Source organism: Amborella trichopoda, chromosome 3, assembly GCF_054954075.1.
Source record: "Amborella trichopoda isolate Santa Cruz 75 chromosome 3, AtrichopodaSantaCruz75HAP2 v2.0, whole genome shotgun sequence".
Taxonomy (NCBI): domain Eukaryota; kingdom Viridiplantae; phylum Streptophyta; class Magnoliopsida; order Amborellales; family Amborellaceae; genus Amborella; species Amborella trichopoda.
The window spans coordinates 38,604,612-38,628,516 of NC_142338.1; the positions used below are offsets into that span (position 1 = coordinate 38,604,612).

General features: G+C 40.8%; 1 protein-coding gene across 10 annotated transcripts in view; it reads right to left on the minus strand.

Annotated features, from left to right (window-relative positions):
• LOC18422605 (cleavage and polyadenylation specificity factor subunit 3-I) overlaps positions 1 to 22,493 on the minus strand; it is a 28,977-nt gene extending 6,484 nt beyond the window's left edge. For 6 of the 10 annotated variants that reach the window (XM_020668521.2, XM_020668545.2, XM_020668540.2 and 3 more), the window contains exons 1-6: positions 22,325 to 22,493; positions 21,108 to 21,337; positions 20,877 to 20,974; positions 13,235 to 13,280; positions 12,882 to 13,031; positions 11,497 to 12,249 (exon numbers count right to left, since the gene is read on the minus strand). In XM_020668521.2, the coding sequence (XP_020524180.1) occupies positions 11,497 to 12,249; positions 12,882 to 13,031; positions 13,235 to 13,280; positions 20,877 to 20,974; positions 21,108 to 21,257 (1,197 nt within the window). In that variant the 5' untranslated portion in view covers positions 21,258 to 21,337; positions 22,325 to 22,493. Of the gene's footprint in view, positions 1 to 11,496; positions 12,250 to 12,881; positions 13,032 to 13,234; positions 13,281 to 20,876; positions 20,975 to 21,107; positions 21,338 to 21,968; positions 22,019 to 22,324 lie in introns of all 10 variants that reach the window. The other 4 variants (XM_006878433.4, XM_088860533.1, XM_088860532.1 and 1 more) reach the window with 1 other exon arrangement.
• Between the last annotated feature and the right edge of the window lie 1,412 nt (positions 22,494 to 23,905).

Below are 23,905 nucleotides of genomic sequence, written 5' to 3' on the forward strand. Positions count from 1 at the left end.
ACAACAAAGTCTACAAGATTAGTTTAGTAGATTGCAGCAAGAGGAAGAAGAATATGAAGAGGTAAATCTCAATGCAAAAGACGATGTCAATAGCCCAAACGTGCAAGAAATTTTGAAAATCAATTGTGAAGAAAAAGATGTGTGTTGCAGCTTGTGAAATACCACCTTGTTAGCCTGAAGGAGAAAGCAAGATTCAGTTTGGTATTCCAAAGCTCGGTGTCTCAAACTTCCACTACAAATCATGTTGGATCAACCGTTTATTTGAAGAAAAAAAAGTACCTAGAAGAATGTTGGGACTGCATCACCAACTTTGAAAAGGCTCCTAAAAGATTTGAGTTTAAAAAGCTCGAGATCGAGCTTCTTCCAACACCGGGAGAATGACGCAGTGGGTTTTTTATTTTTTATTTTTTAATGTTATTGTTTTTAGACTCTTAGATTTAGGTTGGGTTTTTAGTTTTCCTTTAGGGTTATTCTTGTCTTTTTTAGTTGTAGAGATTTTAGGAGTAAAATCAAAAGCTTAGTTTTTTTTAAAGAAAGATGGATAGGGATAGGGATTAATATAATTAGTTTTTTCTTTAAGAAAGACGGATAGGGATAGGGATAGGGATTGGTATAATTGGATTGCTTAGAATATGGTAGACTTGTTTTTAAGAGATAAGAGATAAAGTTTAGTTTGAAATTTTTATTTATTATTCCTTATAATAAATAAAAATGAGAGAGAGTAGACTTAGGTGGGCTGACCAAGTGTGGCACCGATCAAGTACAACACATGTTAGGAGGTGTGAATTAGTTCAAGTGGAAGGACTAAAAAAGACAAGGGTTAGGCTCAAAAGGACGTGGTTGGAACTATTCCGAAAAAGTATGTGGACTTATGGCCTCACTGAGGATATGACCTTCAATATAGCATAATGGAGAACCAGGATTCTTGTAGCCGACCCCAATTAATTGGGAAAAGGCTAAAATGATGATGCTGATGATGATTCCTTATAAATTTGTATTTAAAGGGAAGAGGTCCCTTCTTTGTAAGGAGAGTGATTGGAGAACAAAGAAAGAGTTGATCTTGCGGAAAGATATTGGGGTGGACTCCCTTGCATACCCAGAGTGAAGGTATAATCTTTCAACCATTTTTTAATTTTATTTTATTTTTCTAGTTTATTTTTTTTCCTGCATTAGAATAGACTAAGAAGTTACTCGAGGAAGGGGTCCAAAGACAAACCATCTTGTCCCTGCCCAGCCTGAGGATAAATTGCTTGTTGAGAAGTTGAAGGAGAACCGCAAGAGCAGGGATCTCCTAATAGTGAAGATTTCTCCTACAACTTGGTGACCAAATTAAATGTCACCCAAACGCATCATAACATTGTGCTATAAGAGCACCATGTTCAGAGGCTAAACTATAGGAAAGGCTTTTGAACTGTCTATAGTGCAATCCCCAACCCATAAGTCCCACCACAGTTTAATCATCTCACCAGTTTTCACCACTAACCCTGCTGATAAATTCCATATGAACAGTATCAATCCTCTTCCAAGCCCCTGAGGTGCCAGCACTCATGATCGCCTTTGTTAACCTGCTAACATATGTGACCGTTTGATTTGCAAAACACCACCACTACTTACATAGAAGGGAAGTATTGCCATCATTGAGTTTCTGATTTCCAGTGCAATATCCTTGGGTTTGCAAACCATATCCCAATTGGCTAAATGGAATTTATGTGTCCCTCCTGAGCCTAACCAAGTCTCTCATCAGGTGTTAAAGCCGCTTGAGAATGGACATGGGCATCATGAAGAGAGACATGTAAAACACCAGAATGTGATATAAGAAGATCATGATTCTGCCCCAAGGGACAAGTACCTGGCCTACCATGCCAACAATCGGGTATTGAACTTCTCCACCACCCCAGCCCATTGTGCCTTTCTAGGCTTGCCAGGGATCAAGGGAGACCAAGGTAAGTATTGCAGTCACGAAGCCCCGCCAGTGATCAGTCAATATTTTGACTAAGACAGACACCCATCATTTTGGACTTAAGTCAGGTCAGTCATCATGCCTATGGACAGTTCGAAGCATCGAAGCACCAGAGAAATGAAAACATAAGTTATTACTAGGCTCCAGGTCACAAACAACAAGGGTGTCACTGGCACACTGCATGTGGGACATACAGGGCTCCGATGAGGAGGGAAGCCATCGAGAAGGTTTGACTGTATAAGTTTGAGAATTGAGATCATACAGAAAATTTCTCAAATTACAGCAAAGAGAAAAGGGAAGAGGGGGTCACCCTGGTGGACAACCCCCACAGAGGGAAGGAAGCCTCTTGGGAAGATGTTTATGAGTATATGGGGACCATATATATCCAGAGATCCAGTATCTCCATTTCCTGCCAAAGCCCATAAAGTCTAACACCTGGTCCAGAATATTCCACTCTATGTGATCATAGGCCCTCTCCACTCCAACTTGAACACTAGTCCCGGAGATTCGGCTTGCGTTGGAGTGTGGATGCACTTGTGCTGTCAAAATTGTATTCAAGATCTATCGATCCCTCCCAAAAGCTCCCTGAGAAGGGGATGCCACAAAGCCAGGGACTTGTCTCAGGCTGGAAAACCAATACCTTAAATAAAATCATGTAGGAGCATCAAGCAGACTTATAGACTGAAGTCCTAGAGCTCTTCTGTCTCCTCGACCTGTGACAAGGGGAATGAATGTGACATTACCATTGGGATAATACCCGTATTGCAGAACTCTGAGAACATGACTAAGATGTCTACGGCTAGAGCATCCCAAAACTGGTGGAATAAAGCCATCGGAAAGCCATGCAGTCCTAGAGTCTTATCGTGACCAGGGTTAGTGAGCACCTCTCATATGTCCTCTTCAAGAAAGGATGCTCTAACCACTCTGCCATATAATTGGGGATGGTTTTGAAACTTAGGTTGTGCATCCTTGGTATAACATGAGGCTATCTAGAAAACAGGTTGCCAAAGTAGTGTGTGATGACTTAGTACCCTTCAGGGTGCTCATCAAAATACTTAATCTCCTTCTCTAGTCTGCAAATCGGTGTGTTATTTGACAGTTCACAATCCTATGGAAGAGGGCCCTGTTGTGGTCTCCTTCCCTGAGAAACTTAATTTTGAACCTCTGGTGCCAGGAAATTACCTCTTGCTTGAGGATCAATTCATAGTTGCCTTTGGCTCAGCCTTCATCACCCTTTCTTTTGGCAAAAGGACTCAACTCCTCCTTGAGATCCATATCACTAATCACTTATCTCACAAAGGAGTTCCTCCTACATTCCCAAAAGTTGCCAAAATGTTCACTAGGCTTTTAGTTTATCCTTGAGGACTTGTGGCTTTTTGCGAAGCCCAAACCAATGCCCACCCATTGACCACAAAGGTCGACCACCACTGAGGTATAAGACTATGAATCTCCTTGTCCTTGAGCCACAACATCTCGAATCTAAAAGGCTTTTGACCACTCTGAATAGGAACAGTCCCTGACATATTAGGAGTATAATCCAAGGTAGGTTCCAAGAGGGACATAGCGTGAACTCCGGGAAACTTATTCATCCATTCAGGGGATACTAGAAAGCAATCTAGTTTGGTCACGGTAGGACTATCAGCACAATTAGACTAGGTATAGGATGCACCATAAAGAGGTAGGTTGATGAGGCCACTTCCAAAAACAAAACCCCAGAACATTAACATTGTGGCTGTAATTCTACAGTCCTTGATTTTCTCAAACACCCAACTTGTGTTAAAATCCCCACCAAGCACCAAGGATTAGTGGCCTGTGATGCTACATCATCTAGCTCAGCCCAAAAAATGTCCCCAAGGATGGACTATTAGGTCCATAGATCCTTGTGAACTTTCCTTCGAAGTTATACAAAGGACAGAAGAAGAAAACTGAAACCAAAAAGCTACAAACTTGACCGAAGATTTCATAAAACATGAGGGGTCCCACAGAACCTAAATCCCACTCAAAGCCCCATTTAGTAGGAAGAGCTACCCATTGGCTCTTCTGCCCCAAATTTGTTGGACCAAGCCCAAGTCAGGTGGACCTAGCTTAGTTTCAAGGATCACAAGGATCTTAGGAGAGAACTTGTGAGGAACTCCAACATAATACTTCAAGATTAGGTGGCCGAGATACCAAATATTCCATAATTATCCTTATTTTGGGGGAAAAAAAGGATAGTCAACGCATCTCTAGAAATGTTTGCACATCTACTCTTCTGAGGAAGAAGAGAACATAGGAGGCGGCCCAGGAGGTGGAACCTTTGACTTCTTATACTCAGTGTTTCAAAAAGCGCTAGGCGGCACCTAGGCCATCGGGTGAGTCCAGTCCGCCCAGCACCTAGGCGGGCACCCAGACCCTGAGCGGCCCAGCAGAAGTTTTTTTTTTTGGGTTTTTTTCTCTCTAAAATATGCTCTAATGGGTTTTAGGTTTCCAATGAACCTAAAACCCACAATTTTGCACCATTAGTATTAAAAAAATGACCTAAAAATACCCTCAACGAGGGGCATTTCCACCCCTAGGCAGGGCATAGGGAGGCCGCCTAGGGATATCCGCTTTTTTTTTGTGCCTAGGCCTGAGTGATGCGCCCGGGCCCCCAGAACCGCCTAGGCGGCCGCCCAGGAGCTGGGTGGTCCGCTTTTTGAAACACTGCATACACTTAATAAAACAAAAACACCTCTTAGTTGTCTACTACCCCTCCCTTTACCTTTGCTCAGGGCATCACTATTATCACTAGTAGGGCCGTCATAGACAAAGCCTGTGATCCTCAATGTGTGGTCAATATTACCTTCTGCTCGATCAATCTATTTGATCACTTCTGAATCCACTGATGTAAATGAAGCCCCCCCTTCGAACGAGTTAGAGCTTACCAATAAGGAGGATTCAGAAACCAATGTGTGGCAAGCAAGGAAACCCCATAGGCAGGAATTAATAAGAACAATAATCAATCTATTTGATCTCTTCTGAATCCACTAATGTAAAGGAAGCCCTTCCAACAAGGTAGAGCTTGCAAATAAGGAGGATTCAAGAACTGAAGTGTGGCGAGTAAGGAAACCCAAGAGGCAGGAATTAATTAGAACAAGAACAGGTATAATGGCATTAGCAGAAAGTGAGATCAAAGGGCTGTTTGTCAAGGGAAAAGGGCAAAGAGAGCCATTAGGATTATAGGGATCTGGGGAGGAGCTAGAAGGTTGTGGGAATAGCCTTTTCTAGGAAACGTTTGGATGCCCAGGCGAACTCAAGGTATATTCTGACTGAGAAGAATGAGGGGGAGTTTGGGCTCTGAGGGTTAGAATCAAAACTCTTGGCAATAATAGATTTTTAGCACGGAAGCAACAGGCATCATTGTTTGAGGGTGACGACTTACCCTGGACTGAAGGCAAGGGACTACAATTACTGACAAAACTAGGAGGCATGACTTGAGGGAGATTGAAAGAAGAAGAATAAACCGCGGGTTTAGAGTCCATACTCCATAGTGGAAGAGGAACAAGTCAATGGAATGAGAAAGCAAACTGGGATAAGGTATAACAACACAGTATAACAACACGGCTAACCCAAACGACTTAGACGGAAGGATATGGGATAAGAGGATGGGAGGGCAAAAGGAGGGGGAGAAGCAGTGTTTCAAAAAGCAGACCACCCAGCGCCTGAAAGGCCGCCTAGGCGGTTTTGGGGGCCTAGGTGCATCGCCCAGGTCTAGGCGCCCAAAGAAAGCGGATATCCCTGGGAGCCCGCCTAGTTGCCCGGGAACCCGCCTTGGCGGCCACCCAAGGCCTGCACCCAGCTCAGGGGCAGAAATGCCCATCATTGAAGGTATTTTTTGGTCCTTTTTTTAATACTGAAGGTGCAAAATTGTGGGTTTTAGATTCATTGGAAACCTAAAATCCACTATAGCCTATTTTAGAAAGAGAAAAACCCAAAAAATAAAATTCCTACTGGGCCGCCTAGGTTCTGGGCGTCTGCCTAGGCGCTGGGCGGCCTGGACCCCCCCCCCTCACGCCGACCGCCTAGGTGCCGCCTAGCGTTTTTTGAAACACTGGGGAGAAGAATAAGAGAGAGTAGACATGGGGTAGAAAGTGGTAGACACATGGGAATGGGGGAGGAGGGGACGAGTTGGGAAATAAAAAGAACAGTAAGAGAGGGGAGATGGAGAGAGAGAGAGAGAGAGAGAGAGAGAGAGAGAGAAAGCATCATTATGAGGACCTGTCACAATACGTGGCAAGCTACAATGGCCTATCTTGTCCGTTGTACATGGAACCTTGGACTCCATCGTGGCACGATGGTGGGCACCCATATGTCTTTGATGGGGAATGGGAACTGCTTATTTGTCAAGCACGAGGCTGGTAATCCTAAGGGTCATGGACTTCGTCGTGGCATGATGATGGGCACCCATCTGTCTTTGATGGGGATAAGGAACTGCTGATTTGTCAAGCACGAGGCTGGTAATCCTAGGGTCTCTAATGGTGCGGATGTGGCACAGTCATGACTTCTCATCAATGGGGATGGTGAGGAGCATTTTTGGGATAAAAATAATATGCCCGGAGTGGGGTGCCACAGGATGGTAGGATTGATCTTGACCATTGGTAGTTAAGTGGATGTTATAGTCTTGATCTCGGCCTTTGAAATCTTAGTCAATGCTATGGATTTGATCTTGGCTGTCCGTTTACTCCGAGTCTTAGGTGGGAGAGGGGCTAGAGCGCAAGTTACATCCAGAACAATCTGAGCCATTGATGAGAAGGGTACCTGGGGATGGGCAGCTGAAGTCATCTAGGCCATCCATTTGTCAAATGGCAACCTGAGATGCAGCAGAGGGCAATGATGTTACTAGGACTCTCGCTGACAACACACCAGTTGGATCTTGATGCTGACAGATGGCTGACCGACACGATTTTTGGATTGAACTACTCAGGATTTGGCATTGGGCAAGGGTGGACTTCATTTGAATCTGATTTTAAATTTGAACTTGGGATAGAAGGCATTAATTTGAGCACATGGATGGTTGGGATTTGCTTATGTGGCAATCGTAGGGCAAGACGACTGGCTTGGTGGGTAACACCTGGATAGGTCTCCAAGCTCCATCTGATTTGTTGATGCTTCATGAACAACGATGGCTATGGTAGCAAGGAGGGAGTATTATAGATGGGAGTAGGGAGTACATCCTATGGCATATGAGATGGGTAAAACGACAATCATCCTGAGTTTGGAGATCCATGAACTGGATTGAACTCTTATGAAGCCAGGGTTCAATTGGACTTCGACTTTTAGATAAGATCAAAGTTTGGGAAATGGGCCTGCAGGGAGTGATATTTTTTGTTTGCCGATGTGTCCCAAGCTGGTCAGATGCGGCCATGTGCTGGATTACACCAGCCTCCCCAAGTCCATTTCCATCTGTTCCATTTGTGTGCCAGAAAGTCCATTCCAACAGTTACTTCTGTTTTTTGGTTTTTCGAACGTTTGACTACTTGCCACCCAACATCTTCAATCCTTTTGACCTGTCCTTGATCTGCACTATCTTTTGCTGCGATATTTGCATGCTGAGTCGAACTTTGCTACCATGGTTGTGTTTGATAAGAACAAAAACCTTAACTAAGCAAACTGTGCAGACTGAATCGAGGATCAAATCTTGATCGATGATATCTACCAGAATTTGGAGGACACCTAAGGCAGGACCTCAACCAACTTCCAATTCAGCTTTAAGAAGTAAACACAGTGCGACCTCTGATTTCCTCCAAAAATGGCTTGCTGCCATGGAAAGTAAGCCAGCCCAATTCCCTTGGTCCTCCATTTAGCTTCCACTACAGCAAGAAAGTTTCAAGCTCAACTTCGATGCTTGCTCTCTTGGCAACCCTGGCCTAGCTCGCTTTGGTGGACACTTCAGGGACCATAATGGCAACAAGCAACTCTCCTTGGGATTCACTGGAGTGACTCATTCCACTACAGCAGAGGCAATTGCCCTTTTGGAAGGGATCAAAAGTTTCTGTCCGGATTGGTCTGATGCCCTTATCATTGAGGGCAACTCCAAAAATGTACTCACTTGGGCTGCACAGCCTTCTCCTTGTCCGTGGCATCTACTACAAGTATTTGATCAGCTTTTTGACCCTTGTAGGTGTATGCATCTCTTATCAACATACGTGGCAGGAAGCAAACTACAAAGCTGATGCCCTTGTTAAAGCTGAAGATAACTCAGGAGCCACCGTCGAGACTCCTCGCTAAGGACTGTCTCGGTTTTGTTAGCTGCTCCACCTTTTTGGCTGAATGGGCCAGCTGGGTTATCCTTTTTTGTTTTATGTGGTGTGCAGATATACCACCATCTTGTATAGAGTGAGATAACCCCATTTTTTGAGAGCTGCACAGAACACCCAACCTGTGGGTGACCAATACTCTTCTCTGTAACTATTATTTTTTTCTTATACAAAACAGTGAACTTCATTTTGAAAAACCAAAAAAAAAGAAAAAGAAAAGAAGAAAAAAGTAAGAACCCACCTCTAGATTACTTATCCCCTTGAATACCTCTAAGTTCCTTAGGAGAGGAATAGGGCCTAGCTCACATTTTGCATGGTCTTGAGGCACCTAAAGGCAGGTGCCAGGGTTCCAGACGAAGGAGGGCACCATGAAAAGAAGGGGCAGGGAGACTTCAAAACCCATTAGGCTTCTTCTTGAGATGAGAAGGAATGAAAGTTAACTCCTGCACTAATCTTAAACATAGTTTTGTAGGAACCAAGTTCTCTTCATCCAAGCGTTGATCCTCTTCAGGTCATTCCTCCATAGATTAAGGCCCCCATTTGAGAGCTGTAGGAGACCATCCCTTTCACCGGCTCATGTTCTCCTGCACCTAGATGTAAAAGATATCCCCAATACTGAAAGAATGGGTTACGGCTGCTAGGGAGAATGAAAGGTCTGAGAAAGGAAAGTAGATTGGCTGGTCTAAAAGCTACCTCTGGGAGCATTTGTTTTCATATGGTTTTTGCTTAGGTTGATAAAGGTTCAGAGAGTTGATTCGATTAGAAAAGGTGCATTTTGAGATAGGTTTGCAAGGAAGAGCAGCATACTATGGGTTCGATTGACCAGTGGGTAGGGTAGATTGTGAGATAGATTTGCAAGGAAAAGCAGCAGAGTGGGTTCGATTGATGAAGGAGGCACCGTGAAAAGAAGGGCAGGAGACTTCAAAATCCATAAGGCTTCTTCTTGAGATGAGGGGAAAAGAAAGCTATACTCCCGCACTAATCTTAAACACAGTTTTGGTACGAACCAAGTTTTACTTCATACAAGCATTGATCCTCTTTAGGTTAGTCCTACGTAAAGACCCCAAGAGAGCTGGAGAAGACCCTTCCTTCTTTTACCAGCTCATGTTCTCCCGCACCTAGATGTAGAAGATACCCCCACAAAAGAATGGGTTAAGGTCGGTAGGAGAATGGAAGTCTGGGAAGAGGCAAGTGGATTGGCTGGTCTAACAGCTGCTGCCAGGGGTATTTGTTTTCATACAGATTTTGCTTAAGTTGATAAAGGTTCACAGAGTTGATTCTATTAAGAAAGGTGCATTGTGAGATAGCTTTGCATGGAAGAGCAACAGACTGTGGGTTTGATTGACCAAGTGGGTAAGGTAGATTGGGTGTTTCGAACCTTCTTCTAGATGAATGAACTGGGAATAGTAGTTGTAGATTTTTGGTGGCTGCAGGGTAAGGTAGGTTGCAGGCAGGTTTCCATTGTTCACTGGAGTACTGAAAGGGAATTGTGTGCAGGGTGGGAGCAGTGTTCAAAAAATAGGACTGCCCGGCACCTAGGCACACAAGTGGCTTCAGGCCACGTGCTTAGGCCTGGGTGCCCCGTTTTGGGCAGCTGTACCTGGGCGGGTGAGCCCAAGGCAATGGCCCCTTTTTTCATTTTTAAAAAACCCCAAAAGGGCAAAGGGGGTAATTTTGACCTCACATAAAAGTTTGAATAGATTATGGGGGTTATATTCAACCCCCCAAAGTAAAATAAAATAAACTAAAATAAAAACACTTTCTTAAACCCTAAATCTCTTAGCCATACCTATTTCTAAGAATCGAAAACTTTGACTTTTAACTTTTTTTAAATTTACTAATACATAATCTATTAGACTATTACTAATACATAGCCTATTAGACTTTTAACCTTTTTAAAATTTTGTATGATTTGAATTTTGATATGTTGAACAAGTTTATTCTTAGCATGTGATATGTAATATGTTTATATATAAAAAAAAATATGTTACAATACAAATGCAATAAATTACAAAATTGACACAAAGATATGTATATATGTGCGTTTCAACAGAACATATACGCAGATATCTAAAAACTTTGTACTACAAGGAGCCTGAGGTTTCGGGCGCCTGCCTAGGCGCTGGGCACTAGGCACTAGGCACCAGGCCGGTTGCTTAGCATTTTTTGAAACCTTGGATGGGAAGTTCTAGAGAATTGCAAGACAAGGCTATTGATGGGATAGGTTACTGTGGCAGGGAGAGACTGAAGGCAGAGTTAATATGGGGATGGGTTGGGTGATGGGAAAGTGAGGGCACATATTACTGCATCGGAGGTCATCTTCTCCCTTACACCATTATTTTTGTTGCTAGACTATCAATTTTATCTGCCCCTTCAATCTCCATTACCTGAAATCAAACAATTCTTGATCCACGTCAACTCTCTATCAAGAAAAACCATGGCAAGGTTCCAACACCAAAATTCGAGATCCCATGAAACTGGCGTAACGGCTTCCTTGCCAGCAAGGCTGCAGATATTGGCACTCCTCTTGCTAAATTTGCCTTCACAAGATTGACCATGAGCACGCCTGCGAGCAAAAGAGGAGCGGGGAGAAGAGAGAGAGAGAGAGAGAGAGAGAGAGAGAGAGAGAGAGAGAGCAAGGTGGAGATGTGAAGATGGGGAGTGAGAAAGGGTGGCCGGAGATGACGTAGGTATTGAAAAGAGAGTGTTTGGCAGAGATCCATTGTGCCATTACTAGCCAATACATGCCACTAATGCAACGAGGTAGCAGTCCAACTCTTTTGAAGTTGGAGGATCTTAGTTGCTAGGCCCCAAAAACTTCACTCCATCAAGGGGACGACTGATGAAAATGCGATATCAGGCAGTCACACCCTCCCTACCTCACTCTTATGAATCCCTTCCCACTTCCCCCCTATGTCTTAAACTGGGGACAGGTTCGGTATGCCCATATGCACAAGCAATTGACTAGCATATATGATTTGCGCTTGTTCAAAAATCAAATCCAAATAACAAGTTGACATGCTCCATACAATGGATGATAATTAACAGAATCAAATAACAATGACTTAAACAGATCTTAATTGGTACAAAGTACGAGACAAAATAGAGAAAAAAAAATTATCAACAAATATTGCTAACCCAAATTGCCAACCAAACACAAAAAACATTAGAACTAGTTAATGAATAACTGAGTGAATATAGAAGCTACGAAGTGTTAGTGATCTTTATCCACTCTTTTTTTTTTGGGGGATTATTACATACCTGCATGTTCAAAGGCACTGTAAGCCCATTACTAAGTGTCACATCCTTGGGCTCAGTGATGATGGTCTTAGCCAGGGTCCCTTCAACAACATAACCAGGTATAACACAGGCATTCTTCTTGTCCTGGCACCACATATCAAACAACTGCCTAGAGAGGCCACTCTGCAATCCACCTGGGCTGGCCATGACAACCGAAGGCCCAACATCATCCAAGTTCTCAATGCTCTTGAGTGACGAGATGTGCTTGAAATCAAAGGGGTTGGAAACCTCGAATTGCGCCCTCACCCTTTCATTCATTGCATTAATGTAGGTTTGGTACACTGCCATGCAACGCTTAGCAAGTGGCGAAGCATAATATATAGGGATGTTATGGAGTTCAGGGTGGGCTGACCAATACTCATCAAGTATAAGCAGAAGTTCTTGAGCTCGTCCGAGGGCAAAGGCAGGTATAAGGACCCGACCACCTTGAGCTACAGTATTATGAATGACATCAGTGAAACGTTTTTCACGCACAACACGTGGCTGATGGAGCTGTACACCATAGGTTGACTCTATGACGCACACGTCAGGTGAGAATTGTGGGAGCTCAGCAGCACGGAGGTGGCGGTCCTCCTCTCTCGAGTAGTCACCTGTGTAAAGAACACGAACCCCGGCGATGTCAACCATGAACATTGCAGCACCGAGTACATGTCCAGCAGTATAGCACCAGAAGCGAATACCATTCACTTCCAGTGTCTGGTGGAAATCGATCACCTGCAAGCATTTTCACGAGATTCAAGTATGCATAGATATCTGAATGTAGTGCTATTGAATCATAAAGGAACAGTCTATCTAACCATTTCCCATTTGTATCAAATAAGGGTGAATCCAAACAAACTAAATGAAGCAATCAGGTTGAAAAGACTGACCAGTGGATTGAGTTTTAGCCAATTTAGACAAACTTGGACTATTTTCAGCCCAATTTAGACAAACTTGGACTAACTTTCCCATTATTATAACGACACGTAAAAGCTAAATTTCAGTTTTGTCATCTTATTTTCTGAAATAAAAATTTGGTCATTTGCAAAGTTTTCTAACTATTCAAAAGCTCATTGATATTTTAACATAAGAAATCCAAAAAATTAGCTCCATCCAGAAGTAGCATAAAGTTTCAGACCATTAATTTACACTCACAAAAATTGAGGAAAAACAAAAAAGGAGTTGGATGAAAACCTTCAGTAGCTTGTAGACTCATGATCTACCCAGACACAGAGGATAGCTCAGATTCAGTAATGGGTGGCTAGATTGTGGCCCAACAGTTACCAAAAACACTTGCATTCCAAAAGGAAAAAAAAGAAAACAATTTACCCCAATGAGCATATGATTAGAGACTGCAGAAAACGCACCTCAATTTTATCCATGGATTGTATTATATCTTGCTCATTATACAACATGTCCTCAACAGAACCTTTGCTAACTTTCACATAATCTGATAAAATCAGCCTGTAAATAGCCTTAGTAGCATGGGTCATAAAAACCCGGCCCTTGAATGTGGTCTGCAAATTCACATCATCATCTACATCAGCCCATGATCTAACTGAATCTCAATAACTTGGGGGCTGGAGAGGTATGGTCTAGTGGTATAAAGTTATCTACCTCAACTTTAAATTGGACTCCACTCCCATACTTGGATAAACTAGAAATTGGAAATCTTTCAATAACATAGCTGTGGAATCCACATAGCTGAGGGATTCCTTACCTTCTCTAGGAAATATGGAAGTGAAGCTGCATGGTCCAGGTGAAAACTGTCAAATTGAAATTACAAAATTTCAGGTAAGTGCCAGAATAAAACAAAAAATAAAACACAACCACACACATGGACCAACAAATACAAAACACCCACAAATACATTCTTGAGGTCTATAGAGTATACTCGATGAAGATAAAATGTTGTACTGGTTAAACCATGAAAGTGCTAAAGGAAAAGAAAGCGCATCAACACAATACAAAATGGACCATTCTTTCATCATAAATAATGAGCTTCTAAACCATATACACTATCAATCAAGTGAAAATCATTTAACACGAATATCTGGATATCGTCAAGTACTTGAATTCTGATTTAGCATGTGATCATGTGTTGCATGTCTATTTGTGTACGAGTATTAAGAATGACATGAGAGAACTATTAATGACATAGAGAATGATCATTGTTAGTTGCTGTGATTGGGAGCGAGACGGGAAACGGGATCGGGATCAGGAACGGGGGACATGAAATGCCAGATGATCCCTATGGTTGGGAGCGTCGTCTATACAATACATACGTTAGAGATCTGGATACCCAAATGCTAGGTATCAGGATCCCAACCTTTTGGAGATCTTGATCCCAACCTTTTCAGTTCTTGATCCCAACCTTTTGGGGATCTTGCTCCTAATATGTATAATCTACAACTATATAAACTCTTTAAAGTATGGATCTCTTTATTTACAGTGAGCAAGCAATGCAATTATATTAAAAATATAGTTGAGTTGCTAGTTAGCTATAACTAAAAAAAACATTAATTTAGTTGTCATTTGGGTCTTTAAGGTTGGAATCAAGATCCCTAAAATTAGGAATCAGGATCCCTAGCAATGGGGTTCAACATCCCAAAATTTAAAAATCGAAATCACTTGAAGATCCCTTTTTAGGAGCGATTGAGCAAGATTCCAAAGCGGGATCGCTGTCTATGTTGGTAGATTTCGGCAACTGTGGATCATCCTCGTGAACTTTTCCCTTTTTTCACAAGAAGCACTTAGTCCACAGTCTCTGGTGAGCCAACTACTAACATGGTTCTTCAAACTTTCTCTTAAAGACACTACTAAACACACTCTCTTAAGGCATATGATATGCCACTAGGGACTTGATGAACTAGCTGATTTCAAGGGACAAGACTCGTTCTAGCAATAACCTTTGGCAAATCCCAGGCCAAGAAATCACCCTTAAACTTTTAGAAGAGGGAAAATACTCCACACTCCATACAATTTGGGGAAACGACCCAACATAGTAAATCATCATCATCATCAGAGCCTTATCCCAATTATCAGGGGTTGGCTATATGAATCATGTTCTGTCATTCAACTCTATCAAGGGCTATACCCTCAGTTAGATAGGTCATCGTAAATTTTCTCACTTCTTCCATGCATGTCCTTTTGGCATTTCCCCTTGCCCTTTTACAGCATTTTACTTGAACCAAATTATCCATATCATGTTCTAAGTCGACGCTGCATATTGTTAGACCACCTAAGTCTACTTTCCGTATCTTATCGCCTAGTAGAGTCACCCCCAACTCCCCTCGAATATATTCATTCCAAATTCCATCCTTTCTTATCTTACCGCTCATCCATCTTAACATCCTTATCTCAATTATACTCATTTTACGAATATGGTATTTCTTTACCGTCCAACTTTCCATCACGTAAAGTATGGCTGGTCTTACAACGGTCCTATAGAACATCACGTTTAGTTTCATTGGTATGCAATGATCACATAAGACTCCAAAAGTACATCTTCGCTTTGTCCACCCAGCTATAATTCTATGCGAGACATCTTCCTCAATCTCTCTATTTTCATGGATCATCGACCCAAGATATCGAAAATAATCTCTTTTAAGTACTTCTAGGCCATCAATCTTAAGTAATTCCTCATTTCTTCTTCTTTTATTACTAAATTTGCATTCCATACATTCTATTTTTTGGTCCAGTTAATCATAAAACCTTTTGATTCTAGAGCATCCCTCCAAAGTTCTAACTTTGCATTAACACCATCTCTAGTCTAATCAATCAAAACTGTCATTCGCAAACAACATAAACAACGTACATCATCCTATAGATGTATAGTTAGCTCATCCATAACCAAAACAAAGATATACGGGCTCAATGCTGACCCCTAATGCAGTGAAAACTCCCTTGTTTCTCGATTAGTTGTCCTCATACTAAATAACAATCCCTTGTACATATCTCTCACTGTATCAGTATATCCTCTAGATACTCCTTTCTTTTCCAACATCCAAGAAATTAACTATTTAGGTACCATTTTCTATAAAGCAATAAAGATCATATGGAGGTAGGGCTAGCAAAGGGCCAAACCAGCCCAGTCCCCAGCCTTGTCGTAGACCCCATAAGACTAGCCCAAGCCTCTAATGGGATACAAAATATGCCAATCTCTCCAAAGCACATCCAAACCTCTAATGGGATACAATCTGGTCTTAAAGCCTTCTTATCTTCATCTATCTCAAAGTTTCTATCACTTTAAATATCCTAATCCTACAATGTACATATAACCTCCAACCTCAATTATTTCAAAAGTTCATCCTAATGTTATGCTCTCATAGTGGTTGTCATTTCAGAATTTTTGAAAATAAATTCTCCACCTTTCATTGACCTCGTCATCCTCCACCAAAACACTTTGATCCTCACTCTTAATGCATTTAACATAATTTAGGTCCCTACATTTCCTCTCTCTAATTTTTGTTGGTTTTAAAATATCATTTTCACTTTCTCTTCTCCTCAATTTATTGTATAGATCATCACATGCCTTAAGCTTAGCCTTATATAGTCTTCCATTGCCAAGCTTTGTAACACAATCGTTTTTTGTTACTAGCCTTTTTAACATCATCACTCTACCACCAAGTTTCCTTATTTAAATATATTTACCCTCTATATTCTCCTAAAATTTATTTTGCCACTTTCTTAATACAATCAGTCATCTCATTCCATATAACATTAACTTCATCCTTAGAATTTTATTTTCCTTCTTTTATCAATTGATTCCTAAACAAATCTATTTTCTCCCTTTTTAAATTCCACCACCTAGTTCTGGGGCACCTATTAATTTCACTCATCTTCCATCTGCTTATGAAAATATCCATAATCATGAGTTTATGTTGTGTGGCAAATCTCTCTCCAAGGATAACTTAACAGTCTTTACAAGATAGTCGACTGCCTTCTTAACTAGAAATAAGTCTATCGAGCATTTATATGTTCCACTTGTGTATGATATTAAATGTTCATCTCGCTCAATGTTCAAAAATACGGATTTAGGCGCCTAGGCGTTTTGGGTGACTGGCCGCCTAGGCACTCGCCCAGTGACAGGGTGCCCTCACCAAAATTGAAACCCCCACCCCAAACAAAAAAAACAAGGAAGTTCTTAGGGCATGGTTTTAAGTCTTTGGGAGTTTTTAGGGCAATTTTAGAGCCCCAAACTCCTTGAGAAATAGATGAAAATGTAATAGTACAATCACATAACAGACTTACGGATACAAGTCTCAAAGAGATTGTAACTTGTAAGACATTAAATGCTTGAAAATCCCAAATATCATTGCAGGAAACTAGAAGTCTAGACTAGAAACGATACACGAAGTCAAAACTAGCAGTCTAGACTAGAAACGATACACAAAGTCAACAAGGCAAAATCAAAAAACAAATACATCAAGTCATCAACCAAATATATAAATATATCATAAAAGAAAAAAGAAAAAAAAGGTAAAAGAAAAACACATGATTCGCAACATAATATGTTGTAGCAAATTAAAATCAAAGCCCTCCTTCAAATAGGATAATACTTTAAAAATATCAAAATCAAATCGATGTCGATGCAAACTTCGTCTATTGGGTCGCCAAAAATTCTCAAAATCAACTACTAGAAGCTCTAAATCCACCCACGAACTATTGCCTTTGTTTTGAAAAGAAATCACAAAAATCAAAATTTTATCGATCTTTCGATAAATCACAAAAGAGTAGTTTTGGGGGAGCTTTTCTCACCCTAAAAGCCACGGTTTTTGTTTTGGAAGTTTAGAATACCCCCAAAACCCTTTTCCCCCTTTTTAGGGGGGAAAATGACATTTTTTTTACCCTCGACGAGGGTTTTTTTCTACCTTCCGCAAATTTTCACTGGGCAATGCCTAGGAAGGCACACAGACTATAGCGCCTAGGCTCCACCTTGCACGCCTCGGCGGCACCTAGGGTGCCTGGAGACAAGCCGCATAATTCCACCGTCCAGACAGCGCCTCGACGTTTTTTTTAATTTTTCACCTAGGCGGTCGGGCAGCCCAATTTTCAAACTCTGATCTCGCTTTTTAAAGTAAGTGTCCGCTATTGCTAAGTTGTAAGCCATAGCAAAATCAAGAATAGTATCATTGATCTCATTTTTTTCTCCAAATCCATAACCTCCTTTTCATATCCTCTATTGTCTTTTCCTAAATGACCATTTAAGTCCCATCCTAAAAGAATTTGCTCTCCATTTGGAATTCCTTAAACTAGTCCAACCATATCCTCCCAAAATTGTCTTTTAATTCTATCCTTCAGTCCTAACTGTGGCGCATAGGCATTAATCACATTGATTATCCCAAGTTTATTTAACAGAGCCTATCACCTACTCTCATTACATATACTACTTTATCCTTTAAATTTTCAGTTACTATCATGCCTCCGTCAATTCTGTTAGTATCCTTTTCTATATATCAAAGTTTATTATATCAATCAATTTCTTTAGTTTTTTCCCTTAGTTTCCTGTAAGCAAGCTATGTTAACTCTCTTTTCTCTCATTGTATCTACTTACTCCACACTCTAAAATACTAGAGTTCCTATATTTCATGTGACTAGACCAATCATATTCTCTTGGACTAACTTATTTACTAGTGCTCATCAAAAATAGCATAGGAACCCTTGCCTATTGACAATGTTCAAAAAGGTGGAGGTGGCCACCTAGGCAGCCAAGGGTCCTGATCACCTAGGTGGTTAGGCGGACAAGAGTCCTAACCACCTAGGCAACTGAGCGGTCGCCTAGGTGGGCGGGCCAAATACTTGGGCAGCAATAAAGTTTCCAAGATAGGGGGTGGGGGACATCTCTTTGATATATATTATCCTCATCATCATCAAAGTATTTTTCCAACTATTTGGGGTTGACTACATGAATTCTAGTCCGTCATTTTACTCTATCAAGGGGCCATAACCTCAATGAAGCCACAAGTCCCATATCTTTTCTCACTACTTTTAACCATGTCCTTTTGGGCCTACCTTGGCTCTTTTTATCCTTCTACTTAAACCAACTCGCTCCTCCTAACAAGTGTTGTACTAGACCTATGTTGCACATGACCAACCCCCTAAGTCTACTTTCTCCCATCCTATCGCCTATTGGATCCACATCTAAGTTCTCCCAAATGTATTCATTTCGATCTATCCCTTCTTGTCTTGCCATTCATTCATCTTAATATCCTCATCTCAGCTTCATCCTATGGCCATGTTGTTTCTTAACTGCCCAACATTCTGCCCCACAAAGCAAAGATGGTCTCACAACAATCTTATAGAACTGCCCCTTCAGCTTCAATGGTATGCAGCGAACACATAAAACTCTGATTGCACATCTCCATTTCGCCCATCCAGCTCTAATTCTATGTGCGACATCTTCCTCAATCTCTCTGTTTTCTTGGATTATCAACCAAAGATGTCGAAATTGCGCTCTTTTTGGTATTTCTTCACAGTCAATCTTAACTACTTTCTCATCTGTATTCCTATTATTACTAAGCTTGCATTCCATATACTCTGTCTTAGTCCAGCTGATTTTAAAACCTTGAAATTCTAGAGCATCCCTCCAAAGTTCTAGCTTTGTGCTGACACCGCTTCGGGTCTCATCAATCAAAACTATGTCGTCCACGAACAACACAGATCGTGGTACCTCATCTTATAGGTGCTTAGTTAATCATCCATAACTAAGACAAAGAGATATAGGCTCAACGCTGACCCTGTGATGTAGACCTATTGTCACCAAAAACTCACTTGTCTCTCCACTAGTTATTCACACACTAGTTAACGCTCCCTCGTACATATCTCTCACCAAATCTATGTAGTATCTGGAGGCTCCTTTCTTTTCCAACACCCGGCAAAATAAATCTCATCTAAATTTCTCAATCAGTTGCCTAACTAGAAAAATAGCCTCAATTGTTGACCTCTCTAACATAAAACCAAATTAATTTTCTGATACACTTTTCATCCCACATCTTCATAGCGTGGCTCATAAATTTGATACCTCAATCGTTCGCACAATTCTATACCTCCTTTGTTCTTGTAAATAGGTTACCACAATACTTGTCCTCCATTCATTTGGCATCTTCTTTGTTTTTAACACCTTGTTGAACAGCTTGATCAGCCAATCAATGCCGATCTCCCCTAGGCACTTCAACAATTCGTTCTACTACTTTGGTCCAATTGTGTTCGTCATTTAATAATTTATGAAAATAAATCATCCACCTTTCGTTGACTTTTGTATCCTTAACAAGACCCTTTGGTCATCACTCTTACTGCATTTAATATGGTCTAAATCCCTATATTTTTTCTCTCTCATTTTTACTAATTTGAAAACATTTTTTCCATCTTTTGTTGTTCCCATTTTACTGTATAGATTATTGTATGCCTTAAATTTACCTTCCTATTTGTTTAGAGTTTTTCTGAGTATTTTTATATTCTTCTAAGTTTTGATCATTTCTATTGCCAAATTATATATATTTGGAGTTAACCCCTCAAAATATAAAGATTAATGTTAGAATGGGTTGTCATTGGTGCATTTAGAAAAATACTACATTTTGTTTAAAAAGGTATAGCACAGGGGTAATCATATTCTTTTTCTTCTTATATGATGAAATATAGCATAGGGGTCCATGTGTGTTTTTGTGTTGTATGCGTGAAAGAGAGAGGCCTCACATCAAACACTTGGAGGCCATCTTCTTTTTCTACTACATATATGTAGAAAGAGCAGTTGGGCCCGTGAACTAAAGAAAGAAGGGCCCAAACCATTTTTATAGGTCTAAGCTATTTTTTATTTGTTCAAAAGGGCTTTACATGTTTTTTTCCTGCTTAGGCTGTTGGGCGGGCAAATTTTTTAACATTGCCTAACTCAGCACAGCAACACGGGGTGGTTGAGGCGCGTCGCTTCTAGGGAACACCCTAGCTAACCCTTGTTCATTTCTTTCTGCACTAGGTTGCCACTACAGCCTATCGCTTGTAGAGAACGCTCTAACATGCACATATAACATTGGATCATGATTAATGAAATGGCACATATGCCATCCATATTTATCCAAGGGCAATGAATGATGAGTTGGGTCCCCACTTTTATAACCACCAGTTCTTTTGGCGGGAACAATTACTCAACTACACCACCCCTAGAAGTATGGACAGTGGATGTTGGATATGATTACCCAAATGCTACACTCTTGAAAAGTATAGTATAAAGACCTTTAGCATATGTCCCATAGTTTACAGAAGTTGATATTCACATAAACAATGCAATTGTATTCCAGAAACTTTAATATTTTGAACCCCTAAGTCAGCACGCACATAAAGGTATAAGTAAATACTGAAATACATACTGTGTGACCAAAAGTACATCAATGGTTGAAGGCTCTATTTCATCGAAGTAAGGCAAAGCAGCCATGCCTGAATATGCAAGATGGATACCACAGTCAAACTGTCAACAAGAAACAGAAGAACGACCACAAGAGTCAAAATCAAAACACTATTCCAAAACCAAAAAATATGCTCAAATGGGAAACCAATCCCAATACTACAAAGATAACTCATATACAAGTGAGAAAACTTACAAGAACAGTCTTGTTCTTGTAAGACATGAAAACACAGGAACGACCCACTTCATTGCCTGCGCCCAATGGTGTGATGATTAGCTGATTCCCTTCTCTCGATCCAGAAGATTCCCTTTTTTTCATAGATGGAGCTGGACCACTTGAAGCCATTTTGGCGGCAAGATTCTATGCAAACAGATCACTACCTTACTGTAGAATGAAGCCCTGATTGCAGGTTGATACCCTAATATCTGAGTGTAAAACAAACATATGAGTGTAGTACTTTTGCAGCTACTTTTAGTGACACCTGCTATTGCAATTTTTTCCAAAAACAATAATAACTTATTGCATTGTGGAGCCTTAAGTTCCCTATTTCAGAGTATCTAGAATTCATTTTAAGTTGTAACTTTTTTTTTTGTTCCTTTTAATCACGGGAAGGGAAATCCACATATCCCTACAAATATGGTCTCAAACCCTCTTAAAACTGATAGCAAGAACTACAAATTAAACTGGAAAAGCTTATTAAGGTGCGGCCGTTCTATTTCTTATTTTAATACTCACAAATATTTTAAGAATAATGGAGTAAAAAAGCAGTTAACAGCTTCAAAAAAAAAATAATGGAATAAAAAAGAGAACCCCTAAAAACAACTCGATAACAAAATGACTACTGAACTGCAGGAACAGAAAATTAACTTCAAAGAGATATTAAGCCACCCATTATTGAAAAGATATTTTCTTCCTTGGGAAATTGTTTCTAGAATAAAAACGCGTAGTCAACCCTTAAGGTAGCTGAATCACCAAAGTTATTGGCACGAAAATGACTATTGAATGTAGAAACCACAAAACCCTATTTTACAAATGATAGCCATGAAAGGCTCCAACCTGCGTTATTTGCACGCTGTTCAAGAGTAATGGCGCATTAAGCGTAAACCCTAAGAAACAAGAGAAACAATCGAGACTGAGCAAGAATGCAGCCAAATGGGAAAAGTTGGAACATGAATTAAAAAGCTTCAGCTCTCAAATCAATGGTAAGCAAGAGAAAATGAAACCCTAATTGTAGATGAAAATTTAATTAGTGATCAAATTATAGAAAACTATAGACCAAGAAAACAATTAAGCGACCAAAAGCCTATTTCAGAAAGAACTGTAAATAAGAAATTGAAAACTAACTCATTACACAGCTTTCAAATATATGAGGATTGAAGAAAATTGAATGGATGCAGGGGCTCGCTGCTCACCTCTAAAATTGCACTACCTCACGATGTTGCAAGCTCCAGAGCGGGAAAAGGGTTCGTTTAATATTACGTATTAACACAGTTGTAACAACTCTTCATTTGCTGAGATTGGTTGGGGACGCGGTGGTAGGAACATTTGTGTGGAGCGCAGGTCTAGGATTCCACTGTGACCAGACTCTTAAAAAGACCGCTGACGATTTAAAAAACGGGGGTGGGACTCGTTATCCCCATTCAATTACTCCAAATAAAAAATAAAAAAAAGAGCTCCTCATCTTCATTGAATTACTCAAAAAAAACAATATTTCATTTGTGCCATGGGTGAAACACTAAATTGGTCCGCCTTCTCCCCTCATCGGTGAAACGCTCGTTATCCCCATTGAATTACTCCAAAAAAAAAAAAAAAGAACTTGTCATCCTTAGTGAATTACTCAAATTTATCAATACTTCATTTGTGCCCATGGGTGAAACACTACATTGGTCCGCCCTCTCACCCCATGGACAAAATGCTACTACATTAGTCCTACATTGGTCCGCCCTCTCCCCATGGGCGAAATGCTACTACATTAGTCCGCCCTCTTCCATCTTTGAAGCCCTTGGAGGAAACTGCCTCTCCATTTCTCAAGAAGACCTTAAGTTCCTGTCGGACTACATATATATATATATATATATATATATATATATATATATTTAAATAAATAGAGAGAGGAAGCAGTGGATTTTAGTATTGAAGAGTGGAGTGAAAAGAGTGGTATAAATATAAGAACACTATCATGTTTTATATTCACGGAACAAATGAGAGAGTGAGTGCACTTGTGCAGAGCGCATAAAGCATGCGATGCACAGGCACATGTGCCAGGGTGTTGATGCCACATTTTACACTTAGCACGTTCGCATTGGCATATGAGGTACCCCTTGGCCAAGCATGTATAAGGGCTTGGTCCATTTTTTACATGACACGACTCGTAACGGCATATGTGAGAGAAGGGGTACGAGTGTGGCTCATGTGAGATCCAACGCCTAGCTATTGATATAGAGAGATGCGTTTGTTGGAAGGTATTTTTCATCAACATGGGCCCCCGCTCAATAAAGGCCTAACAAGTAATGGAAATTTCGACCGTCTCAGAACAGCCCCAGAACAAGTCAAGATCTTCATGAGGTCTCTCAATAGTATTTGCCAAGTTCTGTTGCATTCCGATATGTCTAAGGCAGTGCAAACTGAGAAACAGTTATGGCAGAATCAACCTCTAGCACCTTGAAATGGACCCTTATAACTAGAGCTACATTTTTAGCATCTCAAAATTACTGTGAGACCACCACCATTTGATCTGGAATGGTTGAAAACCCCCAAAGTTCAAGTTTCAGCTCAAACAGATATTCCATGAAGAAGTCATATGTGAAAGAGTGAAACAAGAGAAGCCGCACGCTATTCCCGTGCGGCCACCCTGTAACACTACACCATTGAAGGGACAATCACGACTAGTGACTTTCAACACTCATATCTCACTCGTCCTAAGTCGGATCGCGCTCAAATTTGGTGAACACGTTCGTCTAATCAAGACGAGTGATTTAATATGTGGCATGCCC